General features: G+C 65.7%; 9 protein-coding genes across 9 annotated transcripts; 5 read left to right on the top strand and 4 right to left on the bottom strand.

Moving 5' to 3' along the window:
- Nucleotides 1-159: 159 nt before the first annotated feature.
- Nucleotides 160-1,053, bottom strand: Q8F55_002171 (uncharacterized protein; the record flags this gene model as incomplete). The annotated part of the gene is made up of 3 exons (XM_069350778.1): nt 160-352; nt 415-882; nt 941-1,053. 3 exons carry the CDS (start codon nt 1,051-1,053, stop codon nt 160-162), a joined length of 774 nt encoding a protein of 257 aa, XP_069211164.1.
- Nucleotides 1,054-3,121: 2,068 nt separating this feature from the next.
- lag1 (Sphingosine N-acyltransferase lag1) lies at nt 3,122-4,489 on the top strand (the record flags this gene model as incomplete). Its single annotated transcript, XM_069350777.1, has 2 exons — nt 3,122-3,481; nt 3,671-4,489. 2 exons carry the CDS (start codon nt 3,122-3,124, stop codon nt 4,487-4,489), a joined length of 1,179 nt encoding a protein of 392 aa, XP_069211163.1.
- A 581-nt stretch (nt 4,490-5,070) lies between these two features.
- On the bottom strand, nt 5,071-5,674 carry Q8F55_002169 (uncharacterized protein; the record flags this gene model as incomplete). Its single annotated transcript, XM_069350776.1, has 3 exons — nt 5,071-5,231; nt 5,279-5,360; nt 5,405-5,674. The coding sequence occupies 3 exons, from the start codon at nt 5,672-5,674 to the stop codon at nt 5,071-5,073; spliced, it is 513 nt and encodes a 170-aa protein (XP_069211162.1).
- A 567-nt stretch (nt 5,675-6,241) lies between these two features.
- On the top strand, nt 6,242-7,375 carry Q8F55_002168 (uncharacterized protein; the record flags this gene model as incomplete). Its single annotated transcript, XM_069350775.1, has 5 exons — nt 6,242-6,397; nt 6,433-6,529; nt 6,572-6,642; nt 6,787-6,937; nt 7,137-7,375. 5 exons carry the CDS (start codon nt 6,242-6,244, stop codon nt 7,373-7,375), a joined length of 714 nt encoding a protein of 237 aa, XP_069211161.1.
- Nucleotides 7,376-7,988: 613 nt separating this feature from the next.
- On the top strand, nt 7,989-8,522 carry Q8F55_002167 (uncharacterized protein; the record flags this gene model as incomplete). Its single annotated transcript, XM_069350774.1, has 1 exon — nt 7,989-8,522. The coding sequence occupies one exon, from the start codon at nt 7,989-7,991 to the stop codon at nt 8,520-8,522; it is 534 nt and encodes a 177-aa protein (XP_069211160.1).
- A 562-nt stretch (nt 8,523-9,084) lies between these two features.
- Q8F55_002166 (uncharacterized protein) lies at nt 9,085-9,611 on the bottom strand (the record flags this gene model as incomplete). The annotated part of the gene is made up of 4 exons (XM_069350773.1): nt 9,085-9,128; nt 9,206-9,284; nt 9,320-9,367; nt 9,492-9,611. 4 exons carry the CDS (start codon nt 9,609-9,611, stop codon nt 9,085-9,087), a joined length of 291 nt encoding a protein of 96 aa, XP_069211159.1.
- A 199-nt stretch (nt 9,612-9,810) lies between these two features.
- Q8F55_002165 (uncharacterized protein) lies at nt 9,811-11,026 on the bottom strand (the record flags this gene model as incomplete). Its single annotated transcript, XM_069350772.1, has 4 exons — nt 9,811-10,330; nt 10,398-10,621; nt 10,664-10,767; nt 10,813-11,026. The coding sequence occupies 4 exons, from the start codon at nt 11,024-11,026 to the stop codon at nt 9,811-9,813; spliced, it is 1,062 nt and encodes a 353-aa protein (XP_069211158.1).
- Nucleotides 11,027-11,454: 428 nt separating this feature from the next.
- Nucleotides 11,455-12,301, top strand: Q8F55_002164 (uncharacterized protein; the record flags this gene model as incomplete). The annotated part of the gene is made up of 5 exons (XM_069350771.1): nt 11,455-11,488; nt 11,570-11,628; nt 11,753-11,950; nt 12,101-12,187; nt 12,236-12,301. 5 exons carry the CDS (start codon nt 11,455-11,457, stop codon nt 12,299-12,301), a joined length of 444 nt encoding a protein of 147 aa, XP_069211157.1.
- A 410-nt stretch (nt 12,302-12,711) lies between these two features.
- On the top strand, nt 12,712-14,352 carry Q8F55_002163 (uncharacterized protein; the record flags this gene model as incomplete). The annotated part of the gene is made up of 7 exons (XM_069350770.1): nt 12,712-12,755; nt 12,883-13,013; nt 13,052-13,239; nt 13,287-13,349; nt 13,393-13,470; nt 13,580-13,687; nt 13,726-14,352. The coding sequence occupies 7 exons, from the start codon at nt 12,712-12,714 to the stop codon at nt 14,350-14,352; spliced, it is 1,239 nt and encodes a 412-aa protein (XP_069211156.1).
- Between the last annotated feature and the right edge of the window lie 109 nt (nt 14,353-14,461).

Genomic DNA, 14,461 nt, shown 5'->3' with positions numbered 1-14,461 from the left:
CAAGTAGCCATCGACACCAGTCCCATGTCCCTCGATACCACGCCCATGTCCCCTCGATACCAAGCCCCATGTCCCTCCCCTCGATAGCAGCAGCAGCCACACCCATGCAGTGATACACCGCCGCGCGCCGCGGCATTACAAACGTTGCACTACTCTACTCTACTCGATCGAGATGGCCATCTCCCACCCCGGCATCATGACGTACCCGCTCAGCGGCGCGACAGCGGCCTCGGCCTGGGCGCGGGACGCGAACGTGGCGCGGAACGCGCGTGCGCCGGCGTTGGGCTTGGGGTGGGATGCTGGGGGCGCAAAGGTGGCCGGAAGGGCCGTGGCGCGCGAGAAGCCGGGGTATCTGGGTGGTCAGCGGCGTCCCCCCTCGAGCAATCCAACCCCTCCCCCCGCCACTCCACTTACTGAGAAAACAAAGCGCCCATAATATCCTCATTGCACTCGGCCGGGAGGTTGGAGCACACGACGCTGACGCCGGCCACGTCCTCGTCGTCCTCCATCTCGATCTCCATCTCGTCCTCGTCCTCGTCTGCGCGGCGCCGTTTGGCGGCCGGCTCGTCCCCGCCCTCGAGCTCGCGCTTCCCGCCCGCGTTCGCAGCGTCGCGCTCCTTCTCGAGCTGCTCGTACTCGCTCTGCGCGTGCGACACGACCAGCTTGGCCGCGGCCACCGCCGCCGCCTCCTTGGACAGCGCGGGGTCCGTCCTTGCCAGCGTCGCGTTGGACGGCGACCGCGCGTAGCTGATCCGCAGGTCGCGCAGGTAGAACTTTTCGTCTGTGAGCCCGCGGAGCGCGGCGGTGGCGCTGGCCTGCTCCTCGAACACGACAAACGCTTGCCCGCGCCCGCCGTCGTGCTTCTTCGCTACGATGTCGATGCTGCTGCGTGAGCGGGGGTCGGGGTCGGGGCGGGGTGGGGTCCCCCCACGCAACTCACACACGGCCGTACGGCGTAAACAGCGCATACAGCTGCTGCCTCAGCTCTGGCTTTTTTGTCTTGCCCTCGAGGTTGCCGACAAAGAGGGTGGGCGAGGGGGCTGCGAACGCCATGGTCGTGGGTGAGCGGGTCTGGCGACGGCGGCGGCGACAGGGGAGGGATGCGGCGGCTCGGGGAGGCGAGGCGGCGTTGATGCGACGATGGACGAGTGGTCTTGTGGTCAAACAGCTTGTGGTCGAAGTCACCGACGAGCAACATTCAACACATGCAACACGGAGTGGGTGCCGAAAGTGGGGAATTGGTTCCGCGCGGCACGTGGGAATGCTTCCGCGGCTCGTGGAGATGCGCTCCAGTCCACCTCCCACGTGGTGCCGTTATTTCACCCTCCCACACACGCCCGATTAAGCATGCTTGTGCAGTGTGCCGTTAGGACGGGCGCGCGGGCGGGACGCAATCCATTACGAGGAAATGTATTGGCGGGGAGGCTCAGGGGGGCGTTCAGGCCAACATTGGAACGAGGCGCCAGCAGCCAGCGCCAGCGAGACAGCAGCGCCAGCAACGCCGCAGCCAGAGTGACACCACAAGCAGATCTCACAGGGCAATCAAGGGGTCATGGGTCATGTGCGTCGGGCGATGAGCGCCGCCGCCAGCACCAGCCGGCCAGACAATGGAGGGTGCAGGGGTGGCTTTGCAGCCCCGTGCTCGGCGCTCGCTCGCGACTGGCTTGGCTTTGATTTTACTCTACTCTGCGCGGGGAACTCGGGCCGTCTGGTGGCATGGCCCGGCTAACTAGTTCCACGTCGCATGCCAGCGAGCGAGGCGCCACTGCCACCGCACTGTGCCCGCCAGGCCGCCAGCCTGGGTGCATGGCTGGGCTGGTACACACGCCACGCGCCGTCCACTGCGCACCTGACCTATGCATTGCCTCGCATCCATTGTGCCGGAGTGCAGGCAGTAGTACGCGCGACTTGGGACGACGCAATCGCTCGGTCGGAAGCTGAAGCGCTGGCTGGTTTCGCGTCATAAGTCTTCGTGTTCCCGCCCGGCGCGTCGGGGCTGGAACGAGCGCGACCACCCACCCGGCCCAGAGGGAGCCGAGCCGGCCGTCGCCGTCCAGATGAGACACTGGCGTGCGAGTGGCGAGGCGAGGCGTGCCGGCTGGCTCGGGCTCGCGCTGGCCAGATGCATGGGCTGGCTGGGTGCTGGCTCATTGCATGGGGACGCCTGGCTTGCAGTGGCCGTAGTGGGCATTGTGGGTCAGGCAATGCACGTGTTTTCGTAACCGGCTAGGAAAATTAGGCCAGTCGCGGGTCGCGCGGCGGGGGTCGCGGTGGACCTGTGGGTGAAAAAAAGTGTGGTAGATTGCGCGTTGGGTGGGGTGGGGTGGGTTGGATGGATCGATGGCACTTGCCCCTGGCTGGCTCTGTCGGACAAGTGAAGTGTCGTGCCGCGCCGCGCCTCGCTCGTCCTGAGACTGCTCTGGCTCCTGGCTCCTGGCTCGCTCTGGCTCTGGCTCACCCGCCTGGCCGCCTGGCCTTGCCCTCTGCCCTGCACGCTCGCCGCTGACCGCCTGCTGCGTCCTGCCTGGCTGTGCTCCTGCTGCGTGCCGCCGTGCCAGGCCAGCCGCGACGTGCCATCCATTGTATTGTGCAATGCGACTGCTGCATCAACTACAACTACTACGCGCACAATCCTCATCACTCACTACCACACCACCTTCCCCCAAAAGTTCATCTGATCACTCTTCGACCTGCTACTACTCCCCCATACTTAACAGGCATCAACACCTGTATACCCCCCCAACTCCCCCCTTGCCTTCCCCCCCGCCCCAAGCCCCCCGCGCACCACCCTACTCCAGCGCGCGCTTGTGCGGTGACACCTCGCTACACCACCTACCCACCCACTACCCACCCATCACGCACGACCACACGCGCCCGCCGCGGGTTTTCACTTTGATCAAGCAAGCCAAGCGCTAGCAAGCAAACCCAACACGACGCGCCTTGCCCCGCTCGCTAGCTCGCCCTCGACCTCGCCCTCGCCGTCACTCATTGTCCTCGACACCACCACCGCGACAGAGCTACTCCCCACTACCCAGCTCTACTGAGCGCGTCTTGCATTCACTGCACACCCCGCGACACGACTAGCTAGCTCCCCACGACCACCACCCCCACGACCACCGCCATGACCGCACTCATCCCCCGATCATTGCAACCCTTCCTCACCCTCTCATACCCCGTCCCCGCAACCGTCGACGGCCGGCACGTCACCCTCTGGGACAAGGGCATCAACGATGTCTACTTTGTCATTGGCGTCGCCACCGGCTTGACGGCCCTCAGACATCTGTTGATGATGTGGGTCTTCTACCCGATCGGACGCCTCGTCGTCCCACTGCCAGCTCTCGGAGGTCACAAGGGCCAGAGTACCGAGGCGACCCTCAAGCACAAGCGCTCGCAGGACCGCAAGCACCATCACAATCTCGTCCGCTTTGCCGAGCAGGCATGGAGTTTGTCCTACTGCACGTTGACGTGGTCTCTGAGTACGGTACGTCATGTTGTGATTGAGATTAGAGGGAGTCGTCGTCACACATCGAGGCTCTCGCTATCTGTTGCTGGGCTGGACCTGGCGGCGTGTCCACGTCGCCTTATCCATGCTTCCGATCTCTCCGCCTCCCCCTCCCCCACTCGGCCTTCTACCACACGTACGTAAACACGGAACTGACGCCTGGCCCAGATCATTCTTCGCAGCATCCCCAACTACACGAGCCCAGAGGAGCTGTGGGGCACATACCCGGCCTTCCCCATCCCGGCCCTCTCAAAGTTTGTTTACCTCCTCCAGCTGGGCTGGTGGAACCACCAGATCTACGTCATCCACGCAGAGAAGCGTCGCAAGGACCACTGGCAGATGTTTGGCCACCACATCCTCACCATTGCCCTCATGACGACGTCGTACTATGCCAACTTTACCCGCATCGGCATCCTCGTCCACTGGCTCATGGACGGCGCCGACATTTTCCTCCCGCTCGCAAAGATCCTCCGCTACATGGACTTCTCGACGGCTTGTGACGCGACCTTTGTCATGTTCCTCCTCGTCTGGGTCGTCTCGCGCCAGATTGGCCTCTTCCTCGTCACTCGCTCGGCCTATGTCCAGGGCCCCAAGTACCTCCCCTTCGACTATGCGCCGGAGAAGGGCTACTACTTTACCCGCAACGCGTGGCTCATGTTTGTCGCCATGCTCAGCACGCTCCTGTGCCTGTGCACCATGTGGTTCTACATGGCCGTCATGGTCGCCGTTAGAGTTGTCCGCGGCCAGGGCGCCGCCGACTCGCGCTCGGATGACGAGGACGACGGCGAGGAGGATGTTGCCGACGACGACGACAGCGTCGACACGCCCATCCGCACGCCCGACACGGACTCTTCGATGAACGCTCTGCACAACAGCTTTGCCAGCGAGGCTGCGGCTGCGCTCAAGAATGCCGACCCCCGTGGCAGCGGCAGCCGCAGCGGCAGTGGCAGCGACGACTCGGACGCGGACCTGCGTAGGCGCAGGTGAGCGGTGAAGAAGACATAATCTTGGAGCGGCGGCAGCGGCGGCGGCGACGACGAGACGACGGCGGCGGCAGAGGCGGCTGCGAAACACAGTACGAAAATACGAGACATCAGGCACACACACGCGAGACACGGCGATACGCGCTCGACGCGGCCGACGCACAGACCCCCAGCATGTATTCCATGGCATATCCACTAGGCGCTGGCCGTTTGGCGGATGCGGCACGTCGAGGCAGGCCATTAGCGACAACACCAAGTAATAGGCGCAGAGCCAACGACACGACAGCAAGACGAGCACGTCCGTGCATTGCTTCGACCGCCCGCGACCCGACGTGTACCTGATCCACATATCGTACGCGAAGGTTCCCACACTGGGCCGCTGGGCCTCTACCCACGGGCCGCGGGGAGTCGGCATGACGCGCTACGTAGGCCGACGCGTTGGTCTTGTGCCAAGGCCATCTGGCTTTACATTCCGACAATAATACGAGCGGAGCGAGTATAGCATGCACTATAATACTAGCGCGGGGGGCGGGTGGGGCTGCAGTGGCACGTGGTTGCGGCGAGCGGTGATGCCAGCGTGCCGGCTTACTTTGCGTTGATGGCGTTGCCGGCCTTGAAGAGGGTGACGATGCCGACGACTGGGTGTGAGTGGGGGCGGCGGGGATTGGACATACAGTTGCTGAGCCACCAGACGACGGAGCGGGCGTAGGAGGTGGGGCCGGACGCGATGTTCTTGTACAGGCGGACTGGGGGGTGAGTGTGGGGGGGGGGGGGGGCTGCGGCAGCGGCTCACCAAAGACGAGGCGGAGGAGGAAGTAGGACACGGCCGCGCCGTTGAGCCACGCGGGCGACAGGCCGGCCTGGTTGCCCGCGAGCTGGGCGGTGTTAGCTCTCTCTCGCCAGCCAGGGCAGCACGCACAATCGCCGCCGTGATCAACGGCAGCCCGTCCAAGCTGTTCTGGTGCGCCGCGATGATGCGCTTAATCCGCGCAATCTTCGCCGGGGGCACCTTGCCCTCGCGCTCAATCACGTCGATCGTGCAGCGCGGGTTGGCGTTGTCGCGTATGCCGAGGCGGAGGAACGCCGGCCGGGGCGAGGAGAGGAGGTGCGCCTGCGCCCACACGAGCACGAGGAGCTGGTAGCTCGCGTTGTAGGTTGTCGGGTTTGTGAAGACTTCGAGGACAGACATGGCGGGGGGGGGGGGGGGGTGGATGGACACGATGGGGGCACCTCGCCGGCTTTATATCGTCTGGTCGAGTACGCGGCCATGCGGCAGCGGGCACGCCCCGACGCTCGCCCTGCCCCGAGATCCGACCAGAGGCCAAGCCCAAGGCGACTGATTACTCGCTAGCCGAGGCGCATGGCCGAGTGGGGGTGGGGGGTGGTGGAGGTCGAGGGCCCGAGGCGCCGAGCAAGGCAAGGGCGAGGGGTGGAGCCGAATGTCTCGGCGGCCGGGGTGCTAAGGCACGGGCCGCGTGGTGGGTGGCCGGAGCGGAGCTGGTGCTGCGGGTGCGGCGGTGTGGTGCGCGGCGTCGGCGATGCCCCGGCGACGGGGCTGCGGCGAGGCCGCGTCCGCACGAGGTCGAGGGCGAGGAACGCGGACCGCCGGCCACGATGCGAGACGCGCGAGACGAGCACATGCGGCCTGTCATTCCTCGTCGGCGAGCCGGAAATCGCGGCCAGCCACCCACTCAGACCGAACTGAAACACGGCGACTTGATTGTCAACAACTTTGTTTCTCACTCCACTCCACACCATGGTCGCGAGCACGCACCCCGCCCCACCCACGCCCGCGCTCAGCGTCCCCCGCCTGCTCTTCCACAGCGCGGTCGCGGGCACAATGGTGCAGGCGTACGTCTCGCTGCAGGCGCTCACCGCCGAGCTGCGGGCGCAGGCCGGCGTCGTCGAGGAGGTGCGCGCTGGCGTTGGGGCACGCTGACACGCAAGTACGGCGGCCAGTACCAGTTCCTCACTATCCTCGGCCTGCTCATCACCATCTCGACGTTTGCGCTCAGCGCGCTGAGGGACGTCTTGCCGCTCCACTGTGGGTTTGGTTCGGCGAGGAACGTGCGCTCACTCACGACAGTCCTGCACCAGGCCAAGCGCGTGTTCGCGCTCGCGGCGCTGCCGGTTGAGATTACCATCTCGGCGATCTACGTGAGTGGGCGGGGGGCGGCGGAGGGGGAGGCGATGGGGAAGCTGGCCGGAGGGACGTGCCGAGCTTGTTCTTGACAGTCGGCGGCTGCGCTCCCTCCCCGCCGGCCCGAATGCCTCGACCCACCCACTAACCCACCCCCCCAGTGGCCCCTCATCCTCGCCGCACCCTCCCTCATGCTCCCGCCCAAGCTCGACGCCGAGCCCGCCGTCGACGGCGCGCCGCCCGCCCTCTTCTGGATCCCGCTCTGGATGGACCTCGGGCTCCATGCCGTCCCTGCCGTGTCGCTGATCATTGGTGAGTGGTTGTGTGGTGGTGCGGTGGTGGCGGCGGGGTCCCCGGCTGCTGGGGCAGCGATCCGGCGTGCAATGGCACGACGGCCGGCGTATTGCACCACGGCTGGGCGTACACGATGGTTGACGACGCGACGACGGCCCGAGTCGCCCCGCCCGAACCCCCCCTCCTTTCGCTCGTACGTTGACACCCACCCCCGCAGACTTCTTCTTCCTCGAGAAGAAGTACCGCCCGCCTACGTCGACGCGCACCGCTACGCTCCTCGCCGCTGGCCTCGGCACCGCGTACGCCCTCTGGGCAGAGCACTGCAACAAGCAGAACGGCCACTTTGCCTACCCCTTCCTCGACGTCATGGACGGCCCGGCCCGCGCCGCGACATATGCCGGCGCCACGGGCTTTGCGCTGCTCGTCTTCCGGGGCCTCAACGCGCTGCACCAGTGATGTGGGGTGGTACAGTGATGCGCGGGGTGGGGTGGGCGCGGGGTCCTTTAACCCGAGTGCGAATCGGCGTCGCCGCGCACAAAGAGCGGGCTGGAGCCCCGGCAGCCCGCACAACGACACCCATACAAGACACCCACACAAAGACATCTCATGCAAGTGATAAGAGTTGGTGGCGTGTGGCGTCGGCGCGGAGCCCCCGTAATCGCGGCGTCACTAACAATGCCGACGGCGCCAACAATGCCGACTGACGCTGGACGAGGTGCCGACAGCAAGCACAATGGCGCCGTCGGGTTGTCGCCGATCGAGCGCGAGCGCGACGACAGCGCGACGAGGTGAAACGCCTTCGAACCCCTGCTCGCCCGATCAGCGCGAGAGCGTGTTGACATCTGACGAGGTGGTGAAGCCGGGTGTGGGGTGATGGCGACTGACGGACTGACGAGGGAGTGATGGGTGGGTCGGGGTATAGAGAGGGGGTGGTGGGCTCTGCAGGCTCTCGACCAGTTCTCACCCAGCCCCCAGCTAGCTCTTCACCGCGAGCCAGCCCAGCCGCAAGCAACAGCGCCTCGACGACCCCAAGGCTACAGCCAACCCACACCCACCCACCCACACCACCATGTCCACCTGGTCGACCTACACGTCCGAAACCGTCTCGTCCTCGTCGACGGGGTACGCGTCGACGGGATACTACGCCTCGACGGCCCCGCCCGCGGGGTACAGCGCGCCGAGCACGGCGCCGTACGCGACCGAGGCCGAGGCGTATGCCGCGTACCACGGCGCCGCCTACCACACCAACGCCTACGCCGCCTCCGCCACCAGCTACCCAGCCTACCCCGCGCACCAGGCCTACCCCACCCGGCCCAAGAAGTCCTCGCTCCCCCCAACCCACCCCTTCGCGACGCACGTAGCCCGCCCCGCCGCGCCCACGGCCTGCACGTGCACCCACCAGACGCTGTGCGCCGCGTGCGCGGCCGACGAGCGCGCGCTCACCGCGCTCGCGGTCCCCCCGCGCGCCGGGGTGCCGGCCAAGGCTGCGCGCCTGCTCGGCATGGAGGACGAGGCCGTGCCGTTCCAGGCGGTGGGGGGAAGAAGGAGAAGCGCAAGCTGTTCGGGTGGAAGTAGGCCGCCCTTGTGCCTCCCTGTGCAGTAGCGAAGACCGTAGTAGCCAGAGTGTACCACCATTAGTCCCTTCCCAGTCCCAGTCCAGTATTAGTATCAGTCCCGACCAGTAGCAGTAGTAGCCCGCCCGATGATCCAGATACCGATGCACGCGTGTACCCACTAGCCTGCGGCGCCTGGTCGCCGATGGCCCACCCCACCGTGCACCCCTCTCCCGCCGTGAAGCCGCGACGGCCTTGGTCGGGTGGGCTCTCCGCCCCGCCACACCGCCACGCCGGGTGCAACGCACACGCGTCGTCAGTCGTCGTCGTCGGCGTCTGCGCCGCGCCGCCGTGCAGATTTTGTTTGCGTGCGTACAGCCGAGAAGGCAGCGGCAGGAGGCACGGCGCGGCGCGGCGCCGGCCAGCATGCATAGGCACGGGGTGGCCCCTCCCCTCGCCGACGCCGCGCCGCGCCGCTCGCTCCGGCCGCCCGCTCCGTACCGCCGGCCGACCCAGCTCGCGGCCCACCCGCCCACGCCAGTCAACAACAATTCATCAGCTACAGTCCGTAGATGGGTATAGATGGCTAGCTCGCCTGTGCGTGCAGGCGCCCTACGCCGCCGTCGAGCCGTAGTACGGCTGCTGGAGCTGGGGCGCTGCGGCCTTGTCAGTACTCTCCATAACACTCCGCCGGCGGCACGGCTGCGCCGCGCCGCGCCGCCCTACTACTCACGCAGCTCGTCGCGCGGGACAAACTCGCCGTTGCCGAGGTACACGTATCCGTGGTCGCCGTAGAGCTCTTCGGCGCGCATCTGGTCGTCAGCGGCCGCGTCGGGGGGGGACGCACCTTCTTCCAGAGGATGTAGAAGCCGTACAGGTGGCCGGGGAGGTATCCCTGCGCGTGTTAGCGGGGTCTAGGGTGCGACGCAGAGGGGCGCGTGTCTTGCCGTGCGAGGGCAGCGGGCTGCGTCCCTCGCCGCCGCCGCCGCCGCCTTCGGCGCCGGCCTCGGCCCACTCACCAGAATCGTCAGCCCAATCGCAATCAGCAGGTCGCAGCTGCACCCCGTGAGGATGGCCACACCCGCCGGCGGGAAGAGGATGATGATGAGCGCGATGAGGATGTCTGATCCGCGGACCATGGCTCGAGTCTGAGAGATGGAGAATGCAACAGTCGTTACTCGGCTTGGCCGCTTTGGGTGGCGTGAAAGCGACCAGGCCAGCGACCCGCAGCACGAGGAGCCGCAGCGGGAGCAAACAACCGCGCCTCGAGGTATGACGTACTACTACATGCAACCCGCCGTGCACCCACGGGCATCACCGCCCACACACATGCATAGCCTACAGGTCCCAGAGAAAGTCGTTGAGCTCGTCCAGCCCGTTGCCGGCGTCGGCGACAGAGCCCGCGCCGACGGCCTTGGCGGCGCCGACGCCCGACGTGCCAAACGACACCTCGACGCCCTCAACGTCCTCCCAGCGGAACGCGCCAGCGCTGCCCCACACCAGCGCCTCGTCGTCCTCGTTGCCCGCATCCGGCTCCTCGGCAGCCGCAGAGCCAAACAGGCGCGCCCAGAAGCTCTTGCCGCCCGAGGCCACGCGGCCCATGCCCTCGATGCGCCCGCCGACGCCGCCCGACCCGCGCGACGCCTTGAGGCGGTCCATCTCGCGCGTGAGGATCGAGCGGACGCGCTCGAGCGCAGTGGTGCGCGCCTGCGATGTCAGGTCGGGAGGCGAGGCCGTCGTAGACGACTTGGCGAGCAGGTCCGTCTTGTGAGCCAGGATGAGCAGGCGCGCCGGCTCGGACGAGAGCCCGCGGCGGTTCGAGGCGCCGGCCAGGGCCGAGAGGAGGGCCGGGAGCTCCCTGTCGGGTGTCAGCGGCTGTTAGGTTCACGAGGTCGCCGGCGGATCGCCCGCCCAACTCTACTCACTCGGCAACAGCAGCAGCGTTGCGCACAAGCGCAACAATGTCGACCACGAACACGGCCGCATCAGCGTCGTTGATGTGCTTCGAGACCTCTTCGCGCAGACGTGCGTGTCCAGCCAGGTCGACGATGCGGGCCTGCTTGCTCCGTCCACCCGACCCGGGGATGTCGATGGTCGAGATGGAGGGCACGAGCGAGGTGTGCGTGAACGGCCGTTCGTCCTGCGACAGCTGCGGGTGTTAGGCTAGCAGTCCACGGCATCAATAGCCTACCTTGGCAAAGATGGCCGTCTTGCCGCTATCCGGGGGGCCGACCAGGAGCACAGTCGGGGTACCCTTCCGCTTCGAGGTCTGCGTCGACCCGCCGACGGGGTACACTGCGGCGTCAGCTAGAGCGTTCTGGACCTTAGTAGCCCACGCACACGCAAAGATGAGGAAGAGGATAAAGAGCCCGCCGAGGGTCGCGACAAGGCGCGGGTCCTGCAGGATGGGGTGCTGGAACAGCCGGTGCTTGAACACGGGGTGGTCGACGACCTCGTTGAACAGAGGCAACTCGCGCAGCTTGTCGACAATCTTGGCGATCGGGTCGGCGGCGGCGCTCGTGGCCGCCTGAAGCTTTTCGTCTGGGCTGCTCATATTGCTGAGCTCGTCGATGGGAGAGAGGTAGAACGAGATGGAAGGGGTTAATGTCGACGAAGTGGGTAGTGGACGCCGACTGGGCCGGCATTGGCCAGGCCAAGAGTAATGTGAGCCCACGTGTTCTCTCCTGACTTTGAATTAGAAACTCCCATAATCGAATTAGAATTTCAACATTTTCCTATTCTAATCAGAGAGATTAAAGATAACGTGGCGGCTGACGTATATTTGGTGCCGTCGATTGCCTCGTCTGCCCTCCACGGTGGTGGTGTCATTGAGGCGCAAGGCGCGCATGCTCCACCTCTCACTCTCCTCCATCTCGCATCGCATCGCACGAGCACCGGCCCCAGACCACCACAAAGCACACCCCTCCAACTCTCCCCCCGTCATCCCCCGCGCGAATCCTCACTCCCGCCCCCATCTCCGAAATGGCCGACGTCAAGGACCCCAAGATCGCCGAGGGTGAGTAGTCGAGAGCTTGTTTCACCCCCCCTTCCGACGAGGCACGACGACGGTATCTCGACTTTTTCTGACACTATGCAGCCTACGAGCTTGTCCGCTCCGACAAGGACGACGCGACGTGGCTCCGTCTCGACTACGAGGTGGGTAAGGCGGCTGCTCGGCTGCCAGTGACGGTGGGGGCGGGGTCCTGGCTATGTAATCGTCACTCTCGCAGCCGGCACCCCCTCCCCTTCCCCCGGTGCCACACCCCGCTAACACCCCCAGTCTGACAGGTCAGACAAGCTCGTGCTCGCCGAAACCGGCACTGGTGACCTCAACGAGTTCACCTCCAAGCTCGACCCCGCCAAGGCGTCGTTCGGCTTTGTCCGCGTCAAGTACGCCAACGACGAGCACTCGTTCCGCGAGAAGTTTGCGCTCGTGATCTGGATCGGCGAGAACGTCAAGATCATGCGCCGGGCAAAGGTGAGTTGGGGGTTGCGGGTGCGATGTCGGCAGGCTATGGGGAGGGACGCCGGTTCAGTGTCGACTGGGCTGAGGGCGGACCAAGGCGGACCTTCCCCCCTCCGCCAACACGCCGTGCCACCTTCCCCCGAACGCACATTTACACCCCAGGTCTCGGTCCACTCGGCCGATGTCAAGTCGATCATCCGCTCGTACTCGATCGAGATCTCGGCGTCGTCCGCCCACGACCTTGAGGAGGTGAGTCGGTTGGCCACTTCGCGACGAACCACCCGCTGACACGCGCAGGATGAGGTCGTCCAGCGCTTGCGACGTGCCGGCGGTGCCAACTACGACCGCTCCAAGTTTGACTAGGCGACGTCTAGAGGGTGGGCCAGTGGAATCCTCGCGGTGCGGTCGGTGTCCGCGTGGCCGACGCCGGCGTAGATGTTGAGGACTAGGCGGAACATTGTCTGGTTCTGTTGTAGAGGGTGCGGGGCGTGTATGCATGCCAGTGCCTTGTACTCTTCCGTGCTGCTCAACTTTCTTTGACGCTTGGCAGTGCTCGTGTTGCTTATGCATTGTCACAGCCGCAGTGGACAACGTTGGCCGAGGGTCATGCCGGTTTAACCCCGTGTGGGTTCAGGTGGCCCCACGCTGCGCGCGTCGGCCGCGTTGCGGTGGCCGGTGGGTGAATGGCCGCCCCCCATTAATGGCCACTCGTCACGGATTCCTTGACCTTCTCTTGTTATCATCCACTCTTTCCACAAGACTCATTCAACACAATGGCCGACGCTGCAGCCTCCTCCTCCAGCTCGGAGATCACAATGTGCGTGCACTTGCTCACACTGCACACTGCTTGCTCGCTGTCGTCGCACCCGCCGCCGTCGACGAGCACGCAATTCACCTCCACCGCCGCCCACGCGTCGCCAGCGAGTGACAACTGACACGCGCAGCACCGTCAAGGGCCCCTCGGAGCTCAAGCTGTCCATCACGATCGACCCGTCCAAGACGGTCCTCGAGCTCAAGGAGGCCGTCGCCGCCAAGAGCGACGTTGGAGCCGACCGCCAGCGCCTCATCTACTCTGGTACGCTGCCGCCCCGCCGCCTTCCTCTGACCCCCCAGGCAAGGTCCTCAAGGACGCCGATGAAATCAGCGCGTACAAGATCCAGAGCGGCCACACGATTCACATGGTCAAGGGCGCGCCCAAGCCCGCCGACGCTCCTGCCGCCGCTGCCCCCCGCCTCCCTACCCAGATGGGCACTGGCATCAACACTGGCAACGTCGTCGACTCGGTCGAGAACCACCACCACGTGAGTTCAGCTACTAACTGCTTTTGCGAACGGAGCTGACTTGACAGGGTCTTGCGGGCTTCAACCCCTTCAACGGCATGGGCCTCGGCAACCTCAACGACCCGAACGCTGTACGTGGTGTACCACCTCGTTGACCACCACTGACACTTCCAGATGACCGGCCTGATGGACAACCCCGAGTTCCTGCGCCAGATGAGCGACCTCATGTCGAGGCCCGAGGTCGTCGAGCAGGTCAGTACGGACTGTGCCCGTGCGTACGTGTCCATTGGCTGACCCTTGGTGTTCCACAATGTGACGATAATCGAACCGCACCACACGCCCCACACTTGCCCACACACAGATGATCAACTCGAACCCTCAGCTCCAGGCCATGGGCCCCCAGGCGCGCCAGATCATGCAGAGCCCCCTCTTCCGCCAGATGATCAGCAACCCGGAGACGCTTCGTTCGGTGGGTAGAAACGCTTTTTTTTTTTGCTGACCCACCAGATGATGCAGATGCAGGCGGCCATGGGCGGCGGCGCCGGTGGTGCGGGCGGCTTTGGTGGTCTTCCTCCTGGATTCGGTGGTGGCTTCCCTGGCTTTGGTGGTGCCGGCGCTGGCGCGGGCGCTGGGGCTGGTGCGGACGCTCCTCCCTCGGAACCCTTCCCCAACCTCTTCGCGCCTAACGCCGGTGCGGCCGCGGCACCCGCCGCTGGAGCTGGAGCTGCGGGAGCCACTGGTGAGCGCGCCGCCGGTGCGGCCACGGGCGCGGGCGCTGGAGCTGGCGCTGCCGGTGCAAACCCCTTCGCTGCGCTGTTCGGCGCTCCCGGTGCCGGTGGTGCTGGCGCCGGCGCTGGCTTCAACCCCTTCGCGGCTGGAGCCAACCCCTTCGCTGGCGCTGGCGGTGCCAACCCGTACGGTGCGTTCGACCCTTCGCTCCTGTTCGGTGCCCCTCCCGCGGCTGCTGCTGCCAGGGATACCCGCCCGCCCGAGGAGATCTACGCCACGCAGCTCGGCCAGCTGAACGCCATGGGCCTTTGGGACGCTCAGAAGAACATTCGCGCGCTCCGTTCGACTGGCGGCAATGTCGAGGCCGCCATTGAGCTCATCTTTTCGGGTCAGCTGGACAACTAGCTGTAGACGTTTCGTTCATATTGTAGGGTAATCAGGGGCGATGCATGGTAGGGTGTACGAGCAAGCAAGAGCCCACGGGCGTAGCGAGTGGGCGAGTAGACATGTGAGG

The sequence above is a fragment of the Vanrija albida genome (assembly GCF_041260175.1).
Source record: "Vanrija albida strain AlHP1 chromosome Unknown contig_2, whole genome shotgun sequence".
Lineage (NCBI taxonomy): Eukaryota > Fungi > Basidiomycota > Tremellomycetes > Trichosporonales > Trichosporonaceae > Vanrija > Vanrija albida.
Note: the sequence above shows the minus strand (reverse complement) of the source record. Positions and strands in the feature narration are given on the sequence as shown.